The sequence below is a fragment of the Manacus vitellinus genome, unplaced genomic scaffold (assembly GCF_001715985.3).
Source record: "Manacus vitellinus isolate BGI_N305 unplaced genomic scaffold, ASM171598v3 scaffold_53_pilon, whole genome shotgun sequence".
In the NCBI taxonomy this organism is placed as follows: domain Eukaryota; kingdom Metazoa; phylum Chordata; class Aves; order Passeriformes; family Pipridae; genus Manacus; species Manacus vitellinus.
In genome coordinates, this window is record NW_021940637.1 from 1,720,359 (window position 1) to 1,741,735 (window position 21,377).

Below are 21,377 nucleotides of genomic sequence, written 5' to 3' on the forward strand. Positions count from 1 at the left end.
TCAACCTGTTTGTTTACCTGCCTGAAAGGTGACCTTGGTTCTCTTGCATTTTGTGTGGCTCTCAGAGCTGTTCTTCCAGAAACATCAGAATTTATTTACATTCTCAGATCCTTTCTGCCAGTCACCAGGATATTATTGAACAGAGAGAAAGTTTCATTGATTATATTAGCTTTAAACTGTAGGATTAGTGTATTTCTCTTTTAATTTTCTTTTTTTTTTTTAACTAGTACACAGTTTCCTTTATACATCCCAGAGGCCCAGCAGTTTCAGCCAGACTGATTATTCATGAAAAAATAAATAAATATGGACTTGCTATTTGTTTGTCTGTTTAAAGTCATTTTTGGTATCTGGGCTGGGAAAGACAGCCTGTACTGTGTCAGAACTCTTATATCATACATGATGGAAGGAATAAACTGGCTGATAAAAATACAACAATTGTAATGTGTTTACGTTGTGCATCATTTCGGACTTGAAAGAAAATATCTGAGTAACAAATGTACTTTTATAAATCAGTATTCACATGTAAATGGTTCATAAGTTTAGGATTGTATCGTGAAAAATGAGTTGAAAACTTTCAGTGTGTCTTTTAAGTGGTTCTTAACTACTTTTTTTCTCCTGTAAAGTTTCTTGTTGAAAATTTACACATTAGTGAGAAAACTGCACACCTAAAATCCCAAGGATTTAGATCAGCTTTCCCTAGAGCAATTCCCAAGACAAACTGCAGTCCAACCCTCATGTTATAAGTGTAACTATATAACTATGAGACTACTCCAGGCTATCTCTTCCTTCAGCAGTGAAGAGAGTGAAACATGGAAAAGGTATCTGATCATGGAATTTGGCCTTGGAGGAAAATGATACTCAAGAGGTTCAAAGAGTGACAGTCACAAGGACTTATTGAATAAAATCTCTGCTCTTTTTATTTTAAATTACAACATCACCTTCTTTAAGCAGAGATCTTTTCTCATCATCTCTGACCTTCAGTGGATTGATGTGAAGGACATGAGCCAAGGTCACATATCAGTGAATGAAAAAGCATTTGGGGTACAAAGTATAATGCAGGTAGCAGGAGTTAGGGGGAGAAAGAGGAAAGGGGCAAATATTACTCTTTGGTTGCATATAGGGAACTTTCAGTGGCATCAAGTACTTCAAGCTGGAATGTGGTTTGTTTTCTCCTCTGTAAACCTACAGCTGGATAATGTACCAAAGCTAATAGTGTATTTAGAGGGGTTTTATTCTGATTTCCTCTTTGGTTTCAGGAGGTTCTGAGTTCATTTCCAGCCTGGATATTGCAATTTAACTTTCAGATGTTAGCAAGACAGAGTACCTATTTGGCTCTTCCCAGAGTTTATAATTGACACATTCAGTATTTTGCCAGGCATTCCTTCCCAGGCTCTTTCTGAGAAGAATGAGCCCTCTGCTCAAAAACCCTCTGCAAACTGACAGAGGAATATATTGTTCATGTTCTGCTGGTTTTACTGACTCTATGGGACAGACTAATTGGATTTTTAGAATTATTTGGCTTATATCTAGATCTCAGGACTGTTTTGAGATAAATTCTACCTGCAAAAGCAAACACTGAATGGGCATTTAGGTTTATATTCATTTGCAGTATAGCTTGTGTATTATTAAGGTGATGCACAGAGTCTCTGAAACCGATTCTGTTCTTAATCTTTGGTGAGAATCAAAGATGCCTTTTTGACACCGTAAAAACCTGCATAAAGAAAAACAGAAGGAAACCTAGTTTCCAAGGACATTTTTTGTTTCTATGTATAGATATTTCAGTGATTTGATGGATGATTTTCACTCTTCTCTGGAAAGTGTTCTGTTTATTCTCTTATCTACTGCACCTCTGCAGTGAAAAGACAGTAATCATGCAACTTTTGTAATGTTAGTTTAGGAATGTTGCTAATATTTTCACATCCCTTGCAGAGCATTTTGTTATAGTACATGAACCAGAATGTTGTATTTTAGCTCTGTATGGTACAGTTTTGTTTTCAAGAGGGCAGTCACCTCTCTGTGCCCACACACACCTGCAATCCCTGCCCCCTTGGTTGGTTTAGAAGCCAGAACATCTATATATAGAGTTTTTCATCTGGGCTGTGGTGTGTCACTGCAGAAAACAAGCACTTGGATTAACAACAGCTCCACACCAGTATTGGGGTTAAGTGCAGTAACACCTGCTTTGCCTCCTCAGCTCATAAAATATTTATTGGGTGATACTGTTTACACTTGGATAAAGTCTGTCTGTAACCTAAAATCCTTCACAGCTACTTGTTTTCCAAACTGTCTGGATGTACGATGCCCTTTCTCCACTGAGCTAAGCAAAGCTCCACACCTATGTTTTGAAAATCATTATATGCAATTTGCACATGAGCAAACCAAGGCACAGGGAGATGAAGCAGCTTTATTTGTATTTATTGCTGTCATTAACACCTTCTGTTTGTCAAGAGAACAAATGCAAATCTGCCAGCCAGGGGCAGGAATGGAACACGATGTTTGTGAGCTTGCAGCAGCTTGCTGTGCCTCTGGTTGTCTGTGCACAGACAAGCTCCCTGGCTCAGGGAGGCTGCAAGTGTGTCCTGAAGAGCTCCTGTGGATCCAGCTGTGGTTGATGTGTTCACATGTTGCCAGAAATGCTCAGAGAGGTGGTTTCCCCGTGAAGCAACAAGAGGAATAGCATTGGACAGGGATGTTGGACTTTTGAACGCTCCAGAATGGCCTTTTTTCAGCCACTGGGGGTCCAGGAAACAGCACAGATGCTGTCTGAGCTTTCTCACAGTTTTTGCTTTCCATAAGAGTAGTAAAAGACAATCATGCTTATTAACTTCTATCAGGAACTTCAGAAAGTCCTATTTTCTGTTACACTCAATTCTGACAAGCCTAAGCACTTTGAAATTTTTTCATCAGCTCACTCTAGAATATATATATTTATGTTTATGCTAAAATGATTTCTTCATTTATGAACGTGAATCTAAAGAAAAAAATGTTGTTCTTACAATGTTCTTGTACTGTTTTGTTGAGAAGTATGGGGACTGTTTGACAGGGGAGTCGTGGGAGGGTTTGTGCTTTCCTTGTGAGAATTCACCTGAATTTTGCCAACTTGCTAACCCCTAGATTCTCTAGGGAGTGTATTTATACTCAACCTTTTGCTGGCTTTGCAAGAGCCAAGTAAAGTCTTTGAGAGAGATATTTCTTGTGAAGTCCTTGGAACCAGTGGTGAGAGCCAAGTGACATTTGTTGGTGCTCTTTGTCTGTGTCCTGTCAAGGAAGGGGAGGACAAATACAGGGACAAAAAAGTGGATGGTAGAAAGACAGGGTGAGGAAGACAAGAGCAGGAAAAGATGAAAAATGACGTGGAAACAGGGCAAGACAGGAGTGGGTGGAGTGGATATACAAATTAGGACATGGGGCAGATGACCAAGGAAAAAACTGTGGGAAGTAGTGGGGAACAGAGACAGGATGAGGGAGAAGAGGTGGAGGGGAAGGAGAGAGGGAAGAGTTATAACAAGCAAAAGGGGCTTGGGTACTGAGTAGGGTTAGAGGTTTCAGATCTTTTGGATCTCTGTAGCCTTCTGATTCACTGACTACTCCACTGCACAGGGGGAACTGCAGGGCTGAGCACCGGCAGACGCTGCTCTGGAGTTGGGGGGGTGTCTGTAACAGAAGATCAGTGTAATTCTGTCCTGTGGCACTTCTGTTCAAGATGCAGATCAAAGTGTAACAGAGAAAGATTTCTCCTTCTATGTGGTGTATTTGGTAGAAAGAAAATTGGAAAGTCCTTCTCTCAGAAGGTGAGAAGTGCCAGAGTTGTGCTTGGTCCTGTGGTCTTTATTCAGCTCTCTTGTCCTCTGGTACACAGTCACATGGTATTTTTCAATGATAGAATACCTTGACAATAGTGCTTTACCTTCCAGAGTCCCTGTGGACTTCCCTTGCTGATGGCAGAGTCAGACTGAGAATAGATAACTCATGTCCACAGACTCCCATAACAGTTCATCAGATGTTCAAGGAGAGCCTGGAAAAATACGGGTCCCTTAATGCTTTGGCCAGCAAAAAGAATGGAAAGTGGGAGAAAATAACTTTTTCAGAGTATTATTGCCTCTCCAGGAAAGCAGCCAAGAGCTTCTTGAAGGTAGGTACAGGAAACAAAGCCATTTCATTTTCTCCCTTTGTCTCCTTTAAAAAAACCCAAAAAACAAATGAACAGAAAAACCCCAAAACCCACACTATAAGAGGCTTTCCCCATTACTTGAAGATCAGTAGTCGTCTTCCTTATTGAAATAATGATGAAAATGGGTTTTGGTCAGAGATAACACTGCTGTCAGGGGAGCCTGGCTGCAAGGGAAGAGCTGCTGTGTTACACTTGCTCACTGGGATGTGGGCACAGAGCTCAGCCTGAGGCCCTTGAGATTAAAAACAGAAAAATAGGGGAAAGCAGTACTATCATGAATTTGGTGAGATAAACACAATTTCTAAAGCCTTCTAAACATAGGGCAATATTGGTACTCATTATGTCTTGTTCATATTGAAGTGTTCTGGGTTTCAGGCCTTTCTGGGCAGCAGTGCTCAACCAGCCAGGAGAAGGCAGTGGAAAAGTTGCATCCTGTTACTGCTGATAAATCCTGGTTTTGCTGTGGATACCAGCACAGAGCTGTGTGTGGACATGCCTTGTCAATACTGCAATAACAAATCAGAAGTTTCCAAAGTTTATATTTGTGTGGATGTTCCTCTCCAGAGTGCCTACATTATATAACCTCATGCTTATTCTTTTTAAGCTCGGTCTTGAACGATTCCACAGCGTAGCAATCCTTGGATTTAATTCTCCAGAATGGTTCATCTCAGCTGTTGGAGCTGTTTTTGCTGGGTAAGATTTTTTTTGGGGGGTGTTGATTTTGAAGGGGCTTTGGGGATTTCTGTTTTGCTAGAGGTGGAAATGCAGCAAATAAGTATTTGCTGTCATATTTTGGAAGTTGTGTTGCTACTGATTAGCATGTTCAGTGACCTGCTGGAGTCTCTTATCTGAAATAGTCCAGACACTCCTAAGTTGATCCTGTTTGCTGTGGGCTTAACTGTGACAGAAGCTGTTGTACAGTGTCTTATCTCTGGAAGATGTGGGAAACAGATGAGACTCACAGTTTTATATTAATGATATTTGCCTACAGCAAGATATGTTCAAGGGGATGAAGTAACATATGAATATTGGCCAGCCTGATTCCTTCTGTCCTGATACCTGTTCACACAATTTGGGTTTTACTTCTTAAGCTGTTCTGTGCCAATGAAATCCAAATTGGTACCTGTGTACAGCTTGAACAGGAAGAGGACGTGACTGGGGATTTTTTACAACTTCCTGAGCTGACTCTTGAATAGCCTCAAATGGGTTAAAACACTGAATTCCAGCCTACAGCACCTTCCACTGAATAGAGTTCAGAGATTAGTTTTTGCAATGTGCATAAATCAGAGATTTAGATAAATATCTATATCTGGATACATGAAACAAATGAGAGCTGTGCTGTGTTTGCTTCCACATCTTCATACTCTTTCAGCTTTCATCTGATCCTTGATTATTACTCTTTTTTGATACTAAGTGCATGCATATGTGTGTGTATATATATAAATATATGTTCTTATATATGTATGTATAAATTTTTTGATTCAGAGGAATTGTCACAGGAATATACACAACCAATTCTCCAGAGGCCTGTCACTACATTGCTCATGACAGCAAAACCAATATCATGGTTGTGGAAAATCAGAAACAACTGGACAAGATAATGCAGGTACGAGGTGGCTGAAAAGCCATAATTTTTTCATTTCTTGATGCTGTGTTGGTCCCAAACACCATATACACTCTCTGTATCATGGAACCTTTTATGGAGGTGTTCTTACTCAGAAATCCAGTATCTGGTGCTTGAGCTCATGGGTGCTTTGCTGCCCTGTCCTCTCCAGTGTCTGTGGCTCCAGCAGAGCTCACTGGATGGTTCACTGCAGATTTCCCTGGAAAAACTCACCTTTTGATCCCATGGTTTTCCATACTGTCACCACCTGCTTGTCTTTGGCAAAGCACAGCCCACTGGAATGAAGAGATTACACTCTGTAATTGCAGGTTTGCAAAGGCCTGCAATTCAAATATCAAGTGTGCCAGTGTTCAGGATTCCCTCTTTCCAAGGTATCATCTTATCCTGCTTGCCATAGCTTGTCACAGTAGCCATTAAGGCTCTCGAGTTATTGCACTTTGGTGGCATGATGGTTAAGTAGTGTGATGGTTAAATGAGACAGACCTTGGTGAGAAAGGAGCAGGAGCCTCTTTAGGTGACCAGTCACAGTTTTGCCACGACCCTTGAGCAGCTGTGACTGGGTTTCAGCAGCAGTGCCAGAGGGAAAGACCAATTTAACAGAAGGATCCTGGTTGCAGGACTTGGGGAGGAGCCCAGGAGCACAGGCAGCAACCTGGGAAGGGCTTATCTGTCTGTCAGGTGTTGAGGGAGGCCCCTGACTGGAGATGACCCATCAAACTTGCACCAAATTGCAGTTTGCTGAAGCAAGGGGGCCCTTCATGATGGAGTTTTCTGCCAAAAACATGTACCTGCCACAGAGCGGGGTTTTTTCAGATGTATTTGATATAAGTTATGCATTAATTACTTTGTATTTGTATTAATTAATTTGTATTAATTACTTTGTATTTTGTGGCTTTGTTTTATATGTGGTTTGTAGGAAGACAGGTTTTTAGAAAAATTCTAAAATTTTTAAAATTTAGAAAAAAACAGAGGATTTTTCAAAACATTTTTTTCCTGGAAGAACCCAAGGCTGAAATGATAACACACCATTTCAATTGCTGTCCTTCTAATATTGTGTACACAATGGCTGCCATCAAGTCACTGCTTTTGCATTGGCACAGGTGCAGTTCCAAATGTGGTCAGTGAGGCAGGGGGGCCCAGGGAGTGGAGTGAAATGAATGTTTTCTGCAGGCCATGCAAAGCACACAAAGAGCTCCTGACAGCAGCAGCCTGTCTGCCTGTGGGCCTGTGGCTTTATGTCCTTATGTATCCTTACACTGTCCCAATGGCTCCATTTCCTTTTTTCCTTGAGGAAGTAGAACTTCTTTTAGCACCTGAACACCAGTTTTTGCTGAGGGACTTTGTTGCAAACCACAGCAGTTGGGGTCAGCTTCCAGCTTGACCTACACAGCTCCTTGATGTGCCTGTTGTGCACTGTGAGAAAGGATGCTGAGGAGCCATTTTGGGGGTAATTTTCGGGTTTTTTTATTATTTTTGACTGAAACCAGATTTTCTAGAGCAGACTGTGCAGACTGTGTAGTCCCCTCCTCCTTCCCCCTCCTCTAGCTGAGCTAACTGCGGGTGAGTTCAGGGGAGAATATTTGGGGGTGGAGGGAAAGAGGAGGGGGGTTGTGCCTGTCAAGCCATTACAGTTTTGGCACTATTTTAGTGGGGAAAAAAAAAGCCCACGCAAGATATGAATAATAAATAATAAATTTGTCTTAAAAAATCCAACAGATCTGGGATCGCTTGCCACACTTGAAAGCTGTTGTGCTGTATAAGGACTCCCTTCCAGAGACACATCCAGATTTATATACGGTATGTGAGTGCTAGAACAGACTTACAGTTCAGGGGGGATTATTTATTTGAGTCATTTCTACTATGCTTTGTCAGCACAGTGTCATTTAGAATGCATTGCTGCGTTCCAGCAAACACGTTCAAAAGCTTCATCAGCTTTTTTCTGTTTAATTTACCTGTAACTTCATGTTTGATACTTTACATTTTTAATTAGCAATACCTTGCTTAACTCTCTGTCTTGTGTCCTCTTGGTCTTTAACTTGACTGGTCTATTAAAACACCTGTTATTCCCACCTATTCAGGTGGGAATGTGTACTCTCACATGGTTGAAAATAAAAGTTGTCCCCTGGTGAAAACTGAATTGTGGTGAGTTACACTGAATCCGAGAACAGAGAATGCTTGTTCTTTTACAGATGATAGTTGCATTTTGTCTGTACCAAATATTTCTGGTGATAGGCAACAAGTGAAGAGAAATGACTATGGACTGCACAAAGCAGCACATTTTCTTAGTACATGTAGAATATTCCTATTACATGTTAAAAATAAAGGAAAAAAAAGACAAAACCAGGATGAGAAATTTCTGAGTGGTAGAAGTTCAGCCTTTAGGAAGTATGAGGGCTTGAAGTAAAGCAGGTTTTTGGAAATGTGTTATTACAATATATTTTGAAAATATGATTGTACCTCAGTAATTCTTAAGCAATAAGAATAAAAAATATCCATATTTTAAGTTGACTATGGATGATCAGATTTTAGACTAAAAAACTTCGACTGTGGAAAAATATATTAATGAAGAGTGAACAGTACAGAACTATTTTAAAATATTTGCAATTTTGATAATCTGATAAGAAAAAAAGTCTTCTGACCTTGCATATAAGTTAATAATAAACAATTACTGTTCCAATACTGTACATACTGGTGTGGAGCATCTTGGTACAATAAAAAAAATACTGCAAAGATGATCTTACTATTTATATTTCCTAGTAAAAAGATTAAGTGCTAGCATTTACTTCTTGAACAGCTTGCTGAACCCCCAGATGCCTGAGAAGTGCTGTGTTTTCCAGCAGCCCTGTTCCAGTGCCGTGCTGGGTGTGTTCTCAGCAGAGCAGGGGAGCTCTGAGAGTGTGTGACAGCTGCCATAGTTTATGTCATCTAGAGGGAAAATTAGAGACCAGATGAGCAGAGGCAGAAATGACTGTTGGTTAGGGCTGGTGCAGAGCAAACCCCCCAGCCCACGGGGGGGTTGATAAGAGGGGGCTGTGGGGCAGGGTGACAGCTCCTGTGTGATGAGGGGCTGCTGCAGCCAGGGCAGAGCCCCTTTCCAGAAGGCAAAGGCAAAGTCAGACCTGTGTGTGTGACTGTTTGACACCCTCTGGGGCGGGTCCTGCTCGGTAAACAAAGCCTGGGCAACACATTCACGGGGATCGATGCATTCCGGGGGGAGAGTACACTGAGGTCAGGAAAATGGGGAGAAACCACATCCTTGGCACCGCCACACTTTGCAGGTGTTGGGAGATTGATGCTGCCACATTCCACGGGGAGGGATGGAATGGGACAAATCTCTGCTTGCTGCGGAGCTGGGCAGTTACAGCCTCTCTTTTCAGACATGTGGTTTGTTGGAAGAAAGTGTAAAACTGCTGAATGATCCTTAGGACAGCCTTGCCACCTAAGAGAGGGCAGTCAAGGGGCAGCAGAGGCTGACTGTTGTAACCTTAGTAGCAATGGCAGAGGTCTGAAAGAAGCAACCAACTCCCCTCAAGCACAGACTCTCTGTTCTTACCTCTGCTGTCCTTCAGCTCATCCCCATCTCTGCTTTGTGGTCCTAGATAGAGCTCCAAGAAATCATGGGAAAATGGGAGTGCTGCACCTTCCATTTAAGCACAGTTCTGTTGCACAGCAGCAACCACGTGATTGCAATGGCAAACTGACAGTTTGGTTATTGATTGTCTTTTAGATTTCAATTAACATTGAAATCAGTGGTGCACTTAGCAGCAGAGCAGGGGTGTGCAAAGGAAGGAGCAACCAATATAATACAGAGCATCAGGCTCAGGATTCTTCTGGGCAGATTTGTGTGGCACAAAAGCCCAGTGTCATAAAAGGTTTATCTCACTCTAGAAAAAGCCAAATTTGAATGGAAGTTGTGACCAGCATCATATGCTCTGTTTCCTATAAAATAGCAGATAATTTGGGCTAACATTCACACATCTAAATAATGATGCTTTTGCAAAGAAGCTTTCATCCAGTTGCTTTACAGATATATTTATATAGAGTACAATGAATTATATATGAGAGGGCACAAGTGTGCACTTACCTAAAAATGTTGCATCCAGCTTCCTTTAAGTAAGACTCACAATCATTCTTACAGTGTGAGACAGTAGCAGAATTTTAGCCTCCATGACTGATCCCTATATCCACACTGGAGGAGGAATAGTATTACTGTTCCCTTCTTAGGCATTGAAAAGGCTCATGACAGCACAGTCTGTTTGCAATTCACACATTAAGGTCTAAGCTAGACTTACCATATTTGTTACATAGGCAAGATCAGGGGAAACTTGCCTTGGATACAGGTTCAAACAAGGCACTGAACTGTTCTGCCATTTTTGGGAGGGGAAAGATGCAGCACTGTATCAATTCATAACAAGCCACTTGATATCCTGTATTTTCTGTTACATGTTCTAGATGGAGGAGTTCCTGGAGCTGGGGCATGACATATCTGATGCTACTCTGGATGATATTATTAACTCTCAAAAGCCTAATCAATGCTGTGTACTGATATACACCTCTGGGACAACTGGGAAGCCCAAAGGAGCCATGCTGAGCCATGACAATGTATGTACTTCAGGCTCTTTCTTTAGCAGAGAAGTAGCAAAGCATGAAGATATTTATTCCTGTGGTTTGAAATGACTGTACATAGCAGAGCCCTGAAACCCTTTTGGTTTTGCGTCACGGGTACCGTGCTGCAGAGCAATGTTTGAAGTGCAGTCAGCTGTTTCTGGTAAAGTATAAACAAGGTAGAGAGTGAAACTCCATTCAAACCAGCACTTCACAAGGCTGAATGGTTCTTTATGAATGTGAAATTTTTATTCACTGGATTTCTTGTGAGATCTAATGCATATATTCATAAATAAAATTCACAGGTTGACACGAAGTCTCTCAGGGGATGTAAAACAAACCATAGACATCAGCCAGCTGCTATCAAAACAGCCTGATGGACTGCTTTTGCAGATTTTATTAAAATTGGGGGTGGATGTGTGTTGTCTGTACTTCAGCATTTTGTGTTCTTAGACTTGTATGCAGGTTTTTTACACCTGTCACTGGGGGATAACACAGCTCTGGTGCACAATGCTGGTACTACAACAACCCTACCTGCATTCTTGCAAACAGAAAATTTCCAGTTATAGAGAAAAACAGGTTGTTTGCAAAATGGAGTTTTCACAGAGGTCAGCTAGCAGAGATTTGAAGTGTAGTTGTTTTGGGAGTTTATGTATTTAATTTTTCATAAGGTGGCTGAGTGGGAGTGGAAGGTGGTAGGGAGCCTTTCTGAATACACAGAGAATCTGTGAAAGGGCTGGTCTAAGTTGTGACCTCTCCCCTTAAAATGAAGCAGAAATTCTTGCAGACATGCACACTCTGAGCAGCAATTCACCCAAATGTAGGGAATTAGTACAGTAGTATCTGGAAGCAGAACGTTGTGGACTTGATAGACAAAAAAGACTGATGTGACGTTGCAAATCTATGCTCTTCTATCTCAAAGGAGCCTGGTGTCATTGCCATGCCAGCTGCCAAACTATTCTTGGCTGCTGATCACAAACAGGCTATTTTTGTGTTGACAAACACTGGAAGGCATGCTGTGCCTGTAGCTGTGCTGCTGCCTTCTTTAGTCAAAGCTGTTTGCCACTGTCCCTGTGTAAAACCAGTGCTGAGTCAGTGCTCCATGCACCCACTGACCTGCTGTGGGGTTTGGAGGGCAAGCAATGAAGGGACACATCTTAAAGACATCCCATTCTTCCTGCTGTGTGAGTCTCCCACAGCCACTTGTCCAGTGCTGCCTCTAAACTTGGAGTGGCTTGGCCTGGTCTTAAACCCCTCTCCTGAGAATCCCTATTTCCTTAGACCAAGTGTACACTTGTACCTTCTAATTTATTACTGAGGAGGTGGCAGGGATGTACTCTGATAACAGGTATCACCTGTGATTTGTGTCTCTGCTCTGCCACCTTGAATAATCTCATTCCTCTATCCTGCACTACCCAGTTTAGATTTCAGACTCCTCAGAGAAAGAGCTGTTTCTTTTTGTTGGTTGGGGTTTTCTGGTTTGTTTGGGGTTTTTTTGAGTGGTGGTGTTTGTTTTGGGTTTTATTTGGTTGGGTTTTTTGTGCACATACATCTTTTCCCTAGTCTCTCATAGCATCACATGTGTTTGTGGGTCTTCCATATGCTGTGTTCTGTGTTCTGATAATGAAATATGCATATTTAGCATCCTTGAACTGCATCTTTTGGGATAAAGTGGGAATTGGGAAGAAGTGGGGGGAAGTATCATCCAGCTTCACTAAGAGGTCCAGGAGCACATCCTCAAAAGTATTAATGTATTTGCTGCCTCTCATAAGAAGGGGGGAGTGTATGTGTGTGTCACTTGTGCACCCCTGTGCTGAATATCCCAGAGCTTCCAGAGGAGCAGAGTACAGCTGCTGTCACCCTCCTTAGTGCTTGGCCAGGAGGATCAATACAGGACAAAGAGCTTGTTGCTAGTACTGAATTGTCCTTTGAGCTCACTGATCACTGAGTATTCATTGTTCTTTTTCAGGTAAACACGTAGATACAGCACTGGTGCAAAGTGCCAGTTTAAAAGAAAGTCTGCACAGCAGGAGAGTTGCAAAGGAAGGGGCAGATCCCTTTATCCTTGCCCATCCCTTTATCCTTTATCCTTGCTGCCTGCTCAGTGTGTCACTGGGGCATGGAGGGTTGGTAGTGCTCATAGCCCAGGCAGGCAGCAGAAGCTCTCTGTGCTTTTGTTGTCTGCACTTCTCTACTGCTGTGAAGGTCACCTGGCTTTGGCCTGAGTGTCCCCAGGGAGCTGACAGTCACTATTGCAGTGTCCTCAGCAGTTGCTGTGAGCACAGGTTCTTCACAGTTGCATTAGTGTGGTGTGAGGGTCCTTAGTTCATGTTAAAAGGAAAAAAGAAATAAAACCTCCAATCCAGACCCCTTGCCATACCTAATGTGTCTTATTATTTATTCAAACAGATAACCTGGACATCAGCACACTGCAGCAGAGCAGCAGGTATGCAACCTGCAGAGGTCCAGCAGGAGTCTATAGTCAGTTATCTCCCTCTCAGCCACGTCGCTGCACAGATGTATGACCTGTGGACTGGTATCAAATGGGGAGAGCAGGTCTACTTTGCTGAGCCAGATGCTCTGAAGGTATCCTGTCTTCCATTGTATCTAATTAAGATTGCACTTCTTTCTGTTAGAAAGCATCCTAGGGAGAGAATATGATCTTTGAGAAGTGGTAAAGGATGAAGATTGAGCGTCCATTGTTGTAAGAATTATGAAGTCCATTAGATTTGTGATCCAGTGCTCTAGATTCCAATTGAAATATATAATCCAGGTCCATAAGGTTCTTTTAAGGCCAAAGTAGGCATCTAAAGCAAAAGAAGTCTGAGCAATTTTTGGAGGAAAGGGAGGCAGGAGGAACTAACCCCCCTGTGTGTTTTCCTTCTGGTGTAGGAACCTCCCCAGTGTGTCAGACCTGACCTGTGTCAGTGCATATGTCTGACTGAAGAAGGTTCAGCAGTCCTTCTTTATATCCTACGTATTTAGTCATGTTCTACAACCCCTAAAGATGCAGGTTTTGCATCACCAAACCTCTTTAGGTCTGCTGTGTGCCTTTTGCAAAGTTTTGAAGCTATTTAATGATTGTAACAGGGCAGCTTGATCAACACACTAAAAGAAGTGCAGCCAACAGCTCACATGGGAGTCCCCCGAGTATGGGAGAAAATCATGGAGAAATTAAAGGATGCTTCTGCTCAGTCAGGATTTGTGAAGAAGAAAATGCTGTCATGGGCTATGTCCCTTAGCTTAGAGAGGAACCTGAATGGCCCAAGCAGGTATGTATTACAGAGAGTGAGACTTCCAGCAACTTGAAAGTAGCAATCTGCTTGTAATGAACTACCAAGCCTCAGTGAGACTCTAAATATAAATGGGTAAAATCTGGCCTGGCAACAAAGCAAATATAATGCAAGAGGGAGGGGGTGTTTATCAGTTACTGTAGCTGATCTTAAACACAGGTGAGTGTCCCAAGTGTCTCTCCCTCCTGCCTGAGCACACACACTCACTGACACAGCCCCTGGCTCTGCTGGGACTGAACAGGTTGGTTTTCAGCTGGGACAGTTCCCTGCTGCAGTCCCTGCTGCCCCTGGCTGTGCAAGTGCTACTCACTGGTGAGAGGAAAGGGCATGGAACTGGAGGGTGTGTATGAGAGGGGGCAAATTTTGGGGGACAGCCCAGACAGGCTGGCTCGTGACAGTTTGGGATAGGAGAGCTAAGAACATCTCATCTCCCTGCAAAAACCCAGGGACAACCCCCATGAGTTCTCTGAGCTCCAAGTACATTATCTCTGTTCTGAAGACCGTTGGTGTTTTTGTCCATAAGATTGCACAGATAAATAATGTTGTATAAATTCAAATACTAACTTAGTTCAGAATTCTTTCCTGTTCCAAAGTTCTTTAAAGCATGACAGTGCAATGAAGTGTGAAATTGCTTACAGAAAATGGTATTCCAAAAGATCATTCCATGAGAGTGCTTTGCTTGTCTGATCATTCAGCTTCTCAGAGAGGTCCTGCAAATTTCAGATTTTAGTGGTGTAGGTTCTCAGAGACACACTGAAGTGATGAAGAACCATGAACACAAGAGCTGTGTTGTGTACAATATGTTTTTACAGATTCTTTATGTATTTGCTGTATTCAGATACCTCAGGAGTTGGGGATGTGAAAGCTGGAGCAATGAAAGGCACTGGATAAATGAAAAAGGATGAATATGTCACCTATTCTTACTGATGTAACTTCTGTCAGCACCCAAAACCAAATGATAGATGTACCTCTAAACAAAATTTGTGCCTGATTTTGTTCTGAAAACTTCCTAGGTTGCTCTGACTTGTGTGTTTTGTACTCAGCAGTGACCTAAAGCAGCTCTGGACAAGGCTGGCAGACTACCTCGTGCTTGCAAAAATCCGCAGTGCTCTGGGGTTTTCCTGCTGTCAGAAGCACTTCTGTGGGGCTGCTCCTCTCACCACAGAAACACTGCATTTTTTCCTGGGTCTGAACATCACCCTGTATGAGGCCTATGGGATGAGTGAGACCACAGGCCCACATTGCCTGTCTGGGCCTTACATTTACAGGCAGCACAGGTAATTTTACCTTTTTAACTATTATCTTTTTAATATGGCCTGTTTCATTATATCTATGAAAAGACTGTTTACTAAGGCCAGCAAAGGTCTTATGGCTTATTTTATTTTTTCTGAGTGCACTGTCACTCTGTTGTGCCTTTGGGAGTCAGAACAACTTGCAGGTCAGAAGCTGAGCACACTGCCACGCCAGGAGCACTGACAGTGAGCTACAGCATTACATGCAGAACAGTTCCTACATCTGACTTATATCGTAGCCCTGGCCTGGGGAGGATAACTTTCAAATGCAAGACCTCAAATACAAAAGTGGTTTTATGCCTGAAGATACAGAGGGGGCAAAAAACCAGCAAGCACAGGCAAGGCAGAGTGTCAAAAAGTGCTTAGATACTCCAGCATCTCTGCCCTAGTGAATTAATATTCCATAACTGTCAAACAGTTTCAGCACAGTGTTGTTTGCAGTGTTTTGGTAGTTTCAGGGCTTTGGGATGTAAGCCACCTTATCAGTGTTGTGTTTGATATCTCTGTGCTCCCTGGGGGGTGTTTCTGCTCTTCCCTGATAGCTGTGGTAAACCAGCCCCTGGATGCAGAGTGAAACTGGTGGACAAGGACACAGAAGGCAACGGAGAAATCTGCTTCTGGGGAAGGACTGTTTTCATGGGTTATTTAAACATGGAAGACAGAACAAAAGAAGCCTTCGATGAGGAGGGTTGGCTGCATTCTGGAGATTTAGGAAAGCTAGACAAGGATGGCTTTCTCTATGTCACTGGAAGAATTAAAGGTAATGGGCAAAGTCTTGCTCACTGTTGTGGTAACTGCTCAGCACTGTTCAGTCTAATGGCAGATGTGGTCACTAAAGAAATGTTTTCCTCTCCTGCCAGCAGCATTGCCCTCATAGGAAGGTAAAATAGACTTTCCCATGCGTGTGCTGTGTGTTCAGGGGAGGTTTCCCTCCAGTCTGTAATAGGTGGAGATGATTCAGTTCCTACAATGAGGCTTTTTATCTCCCAGACCTTTACTCAGAATTAATTACAATTAGCAATATAAACTACTAACATGGGTCTAATGTGTCTTCTTTGATTTGAATGATTCATGAAGCTGTCCAGGCTCCCTTTGAATCTTGCTAAATTGTCCTAATGGCACATTAGAACATTTAGACAGTAAGCAGAGGACACCTGTGTTCTCTGGAAGCTGTTGCTGTAGGTCAGAGGTAGGTTTTCTGATGCCTCAGGTGATGTATTTGCAGATAGTTGAAGCTTGAGAGCAGAAGGGAAAGTTAAAGCTGAAGCAATGAACTGGGGTGTTACTGCAGTACATTGACAGAAGTGTCAATGAGAGTCACACTGGTCACTTGATTACTTGGGAGCTTTTTTCCCAAAACACATTCAAGGAGTGGGGTTGATCACAGGCAGGATGAGACTGAAGAAGATTTAAGAATAGAGTATCATCTCAGAATGTAGAGTGAATCACAAGGGAGATAAGGGGGATGAGTGAATCTGTCACAGGTGGCATCATGTCCTGCTAGGAATCAGGACTTAGGTTGCTCCTATTAATAGCCTGCACCAAATGCAGATATCCTGGTTTTAACTTGCTTTCTTGTCTGATTCATTTTCCTTTAGTGTAGCAGTTGACAACCAATCCATCTGAACATTTGTGTTTCTCTTACATCTGCCTTGATTGCTGGCCTAAAAGCAATTACTCTAAATTACAGGATGAGCAAACCATCTGGGATAAAATAACCATATGCCCAGTTTCATTAAAGTTTTAAATTCAAGTCCAAATAAGGTAATATCTAATAGAAAAGCTTTTTTTTTTTTATAGTGACTACAAGGGGAACTTCCTTTGCTTATCCATGTCTTATGAGTTTTAGAGCTCATGAGCTCAAAGATGCAGCTGAGAAATCCATACAGGGGGTATTTTAGAGGTGTGAAAAAAATTGCTGCAGTTATTATAGTTGTCTGGATCAGCTGGGAAAAAGCTGACAACTCAGACAGTGAGAAACTAAGGGCCAGAAATTGGTAGAGGGTCTAAGACAAAGACAGGGCTATGGCAAAAGGAGGGTGGAATGAGAGGAAAAGTTAGACCTGGAAAAGTTTGTCTGCACTGCTTGTTGAAGCATGTTTTGAAATGCTGCAAAGACTGTTATTTGAGGACAGGGAGAAGTCACCAATGCAATGAAAGCAAAGAGATGGGATTTACTTAGAGAATAGTCAAATTTGTAATAATTTCCCTGAATATACATATCATACTTCAGAACAAAGGTATTCAAATAAAAATACACATTCCTTCATCAACAGATTAAGGTATCACTACCATTGTTTACAAACCTTAAGAATATTAAGATTCCAGTCTGTCATTGCATTCTCCTCATGTCAAAAGTAGGGCAGGAATTGCTCCTTCCTCTGCAAATTTCCTCTCCTGGTTTCTCCCCCACACTCCTCTCTCCTTTTGCTTTTGTGGAGCCTTCCTGCAGTAGTAACTTATTTTTGTCTGACCCCTCTTGGTGGATTTAAGAATTGGTTTTACTCATTATGTTAACAATGAATTTGCTTTTTGGTGAGATAGCAATGATAAAACAGAAGGTGAATCCTCTGCTACTTTGGAAGAGATGATGTCTCACAGAAAAATTCCAGGTTATGTAACAGTGCCTTGGGAATAACCTGTTACTGGATTATGTGAAACATTATCTGGACCAAATATGTTATACTGAGGGAGATCTGAGAATCTGAGCACGTTTGAAAAATAGTAGCATTTTTGTTTTGAAGATAATTAGTAGGATTTGTTGTCTTTGGAAAACATCTTGGGGAAAAAAAAATCTCTCTTATTCTTGACGTCAGAATAAGGAGAGCAGGTCAGTCCAGACATTAGCCTGGAATTTATTTGAGTTCAACTAATAGCCTTTCTTTTTTTGCCTAGATTTGATTATTACAGCTGGAGGTGAAAATGTGCCTCCAATTCCAATTGAAGATGCTGTTAAAAAAGAGCTCCCAATTGTTAGTAATGCTATGGTGATTGGGGATAAAAAGAAGTTTTTGTCAATGTTCCTGACCCTAAAGGTAAACCAGTTTTAATATTGCTTTTGGTGACATTACACACCTGCACCTAAAAGAAGAATAATTTTGAACTATTTGTAAAAAGACCTAAAATTACATAGGAGATGATGGCAGGGGGGAAAATGTACAGCAACTACAAACTAAATCCTGCTGGGTCTGAACCTCTGCTTACATGACCTGCTAAACATCTACATATTCACTGCTGTTTCTCCTATGTATATAATAAGAGCTATTTTTTATTTAAATGCAGACTTTTCAATTAAGAAATGCTGCAAGATTGAGAAATCTCTGTACAATAATAGGTTTTATTCTGACAGACAAGCAAAGCCAACGTTTCTGATACAGGCAAACCCAGAAACTTCCCAACAGAAGCATTTCTCTACAACTTGTTATTTTTATGACACAAGAAGGGTGACTGTAGAACAAAATAATTAATGGCCTTGCTATGGTATACAATTCTCTTCAATTGAGAAATCACTAAAATATTTGCACTTGGTGTTCTGTGTACATACTTGAGTGACTGACACTGAGGTTTTTCTAGTTGTTTACCTCTGTGACTGATACTCCCTATCTCCAGGCACAATAGAAATGCTAATTTAAGAAGTCTAACTTAAAAGAATGCTTCTATCTCAAGCTGTTTACACCATAGTAATTCCATTTAGTGATGAGCTAAATGTTTCCCTGTATCGATGGAGTCATTTGGAAAATATGGTAGAAATTCCAGGTCTGTAGATGGACTCTATTGCCTGATTCATTCACACATTTCAAGTCTGTTCATGTACATTTAAACCAAAAACATTTGCATTTGGTAGCCAAGAGGAAAGAAAGCACCACCATCTGTAGGTGTTCCTGCTTTTCAATGCTTACAGAGTGTTTGTGTGTTTGTGCTGAGCCTTCTCAGTCAGGGAGGACTCAATTAGGGAACCTTTAATGCCTTTAAGAGGGAGCATTTGGTGATTCACTTCATTTGATATTTTAGAGTGAGCTGGACCCAGACACATCTGATCCCACTGACATTCTCACTGAGCAAGCCAGAGACTTCTGCCAGAAGAGTGGCAGTAAAGCCACCAAGGTGTCTGAGATTGTAGCCACCAGAGACCGGGCGATCTACGGGGCCATCCAGGAGGGCATCAACAGGGTCAACAGGAACGCCACCAACAGGGTCCACTGCATTCAAAAATGGATAGTCCTGCCAAGGGATTTCTCCATTTCTGGGGGAGAACTAGGTAAGATTCACTGCTTTATACTGAGGTACAGTTTTGCATGCCAGGTTCTGGGTACAGCCACTAGAGGGAAGGGACGGAACGCTCTGCAGTCTGTGGTAAAGAATATAAAAATGGGAGTTTTAGCTCTGTGCACATTTGCAAGTACAGCTCTCGTAGTTAAATTTCAGATTGCTTTGGGTAATTAAGCAGTCAATTTTGTTTAATTCCTTGGGCAGTATTTATAACTTCCAGTAATAATACTACAAGTCTCTCATTTAAAAAAAAAAAGAGAAGCAAGACAGTGAAAGCCTGATAATGGAGCCTGAAGCACATCACCAGGCTCTCTGAATGAACTTGGAATTGTTTAAAAGCTTTCAAAACCATCACTCTTTATTTTTAATGAAGTAGTAGTCAGTTATAACCCTCTTATCTGCAGCTCCCTTTGAGGTTCTCATGCTTACACGGAGCCTTACATACAACAACTGGCTTCTCACTTTTAGCATTTATCTACACTCAAATTGGGGTATGTGCTTCCAGCAGGCTCTTCAATAAAAAACTCAGGCACCAAAGCTCCAAGTGGGTAAGAATTTCTGTTCCCATTTCTGGTATTGTGACTCTCTCTCTGTTTTAAGGTCCAACAATGAAGCTGAAACGGCTCACGGTGCTCGAGAAATACAGGAATGAAGTAGACTCCTTCTATGAAGAGTAGGAAGTCTTTCATCCAAGCATTAAGAAAGATCTGTGAGCAAAAGAAAGTATTTTCTAATCAAAAGCATTAATGGAGATTTATGCCTTTTTTGGGTCTGTAGTCTATTGAACCAAACCACTAAAGCTGCTGTGTCAGTTTAGTTGTTCCTGATACTCACCTGATCATTTGTCCTCTTTTTACAGAAGCATCTACAGTGTGTCCATTTTCTAATACCATTTTTACTTTATGACCTAAATGATTAAAACATCCTTCTGTGTTGTATAAACTGGGTATAACTAATTAATTCCTCTAGACTGAAAAACCATTCTTTTATATAGTGATTTTCCTATTTTCCTTTTTCCCTGTTGTTCCACAGGCCATTGCCCATAGCTCAGGATACATTTTGGTAGTTGGCAGTACTGCTCAATAAAACTGCCAGACCACTCCAGTGAGAATTATTTAAAAAAAAAAATCAAAAGGGCTGAATTTTTTTCCTCCTCCTACACAGGAGTTTCTTGTTGTTCACTAACACATTTCAGAACCTAAAGGCTTCTCTTCCATTTCTGTAGTGGCTTCTGTGAAAACAGCAGCTCATCTCTAAGTCCATGCTGGAATAAGCATTACTATTTCTCCTAAAAAACAGATAATCAGAACAGTTGGGGGAACAGCTCCCCAGGACTGGAAGACATGCAGCAGTAAATACAGGAGCTCTGCCCTGGGAGTGCTGTTTAGAACAGACACCTCTCTCAGATTGTTTACAGTGCTTTGCTTTAAGCAGTGTTTGTTGGTGTGGATCTGCACGTGCCAACACTCCCATTGTACTAATTCTGGAGCTGCATTTCTTCTTACCCCAATGAAAAATAAATCATGTTCCGTGGAGGACATGCTTGGCACAGTTGGGTCAGGGGTGTGCTGTGAGTGACCCTTGGCAGGCAGCTACAGCCACTGTTCCTGAGAGGAAAACGTGATGTGGAACAGGAGACTGTTTCCATGGAAGTTCCACTACCAGTCTCATCTTGTAGACTTAAGATTTGCTGCAAGTACCAATAACCAGCTCGACACACAAGACAAGGCAGCAGCCTAGGATTATAAAAACAAAACAAGCAAGAGGACTTTGAAAAGTTTATTCTTCCCCATTTTGTGCGCAGTGGTCATTCAGAGGTTCTTTAACAATATTAATCTGAAGGAAACAAGGAAGCAGCAGCTTGTAAAACACGGAAAGAAACGTTGCCCTATTCACCAAAAGCAGAGTGCCTGAGGAATAAAGCTCCTCCAACATGTTGTTAGACTGTATAAAAAAGCTGGGATGCTCACTTTGTAGAGCCACACGAGAAGTCGTTACTCAGAAACGATTCCACCTTTGAAACAACCAGCCTAAAACAGTCTTAATAGATATTACTCCACTTAGTGACTTTCTATTAATAGAATTAAGCTTTAAGAAGCCTGGTTCTGGCAGTAGGGATAATC

At 41.7% G+C, this 21,377-nt stretch overlaps 1 protein-coding gene across 1 annotated transcript in view; it reads left to right on the top strand.

Moving 5' to 3' along the window:
- ACSBG1 (acyl-CoA synthetase bubblegum family member 1) overlaps window positions 1-20,382 on the top strand; it is a 34,073-nt gene extending 13,691 nt beyond the window's left edge. The window contains 12 exon segments of the mRNA XM_018081456.2: window positions 3,915-4,132; window positions 4,776-4,864; window positions 5,657-5,777; window positions 7,512-7,592; window positions 10,248-10,397; window positions 12,810-12,986; window positions 13,491-13,672; window positions 14,737-14,970; window positions 15,528-15,745; window positions 17,881-18,020; window positions 18,997-19,243; window positions 19,855-20,382. Coding sequence (XP_017936945.2) covers window positions 3,915-4,132; window positions 4,776-4,864; window positions 5,657-5,777; window positions 7,512-7,592; window positions 10,248-10,397; window positions 12,810-12,986; window positions 13,491-13,672; window positions 14,737-14,970; window positions 15,528-15,745; window positions 17,881-18,020; window positions 18,997-19,243; window positions 19,855-19,931 — 1,934 coding nt within the window. The 3' untranslated portion in view covers window positions 19,932-20,382.
- Window positions 20,383-21,377: the final 995 nt, after the last annotated feature.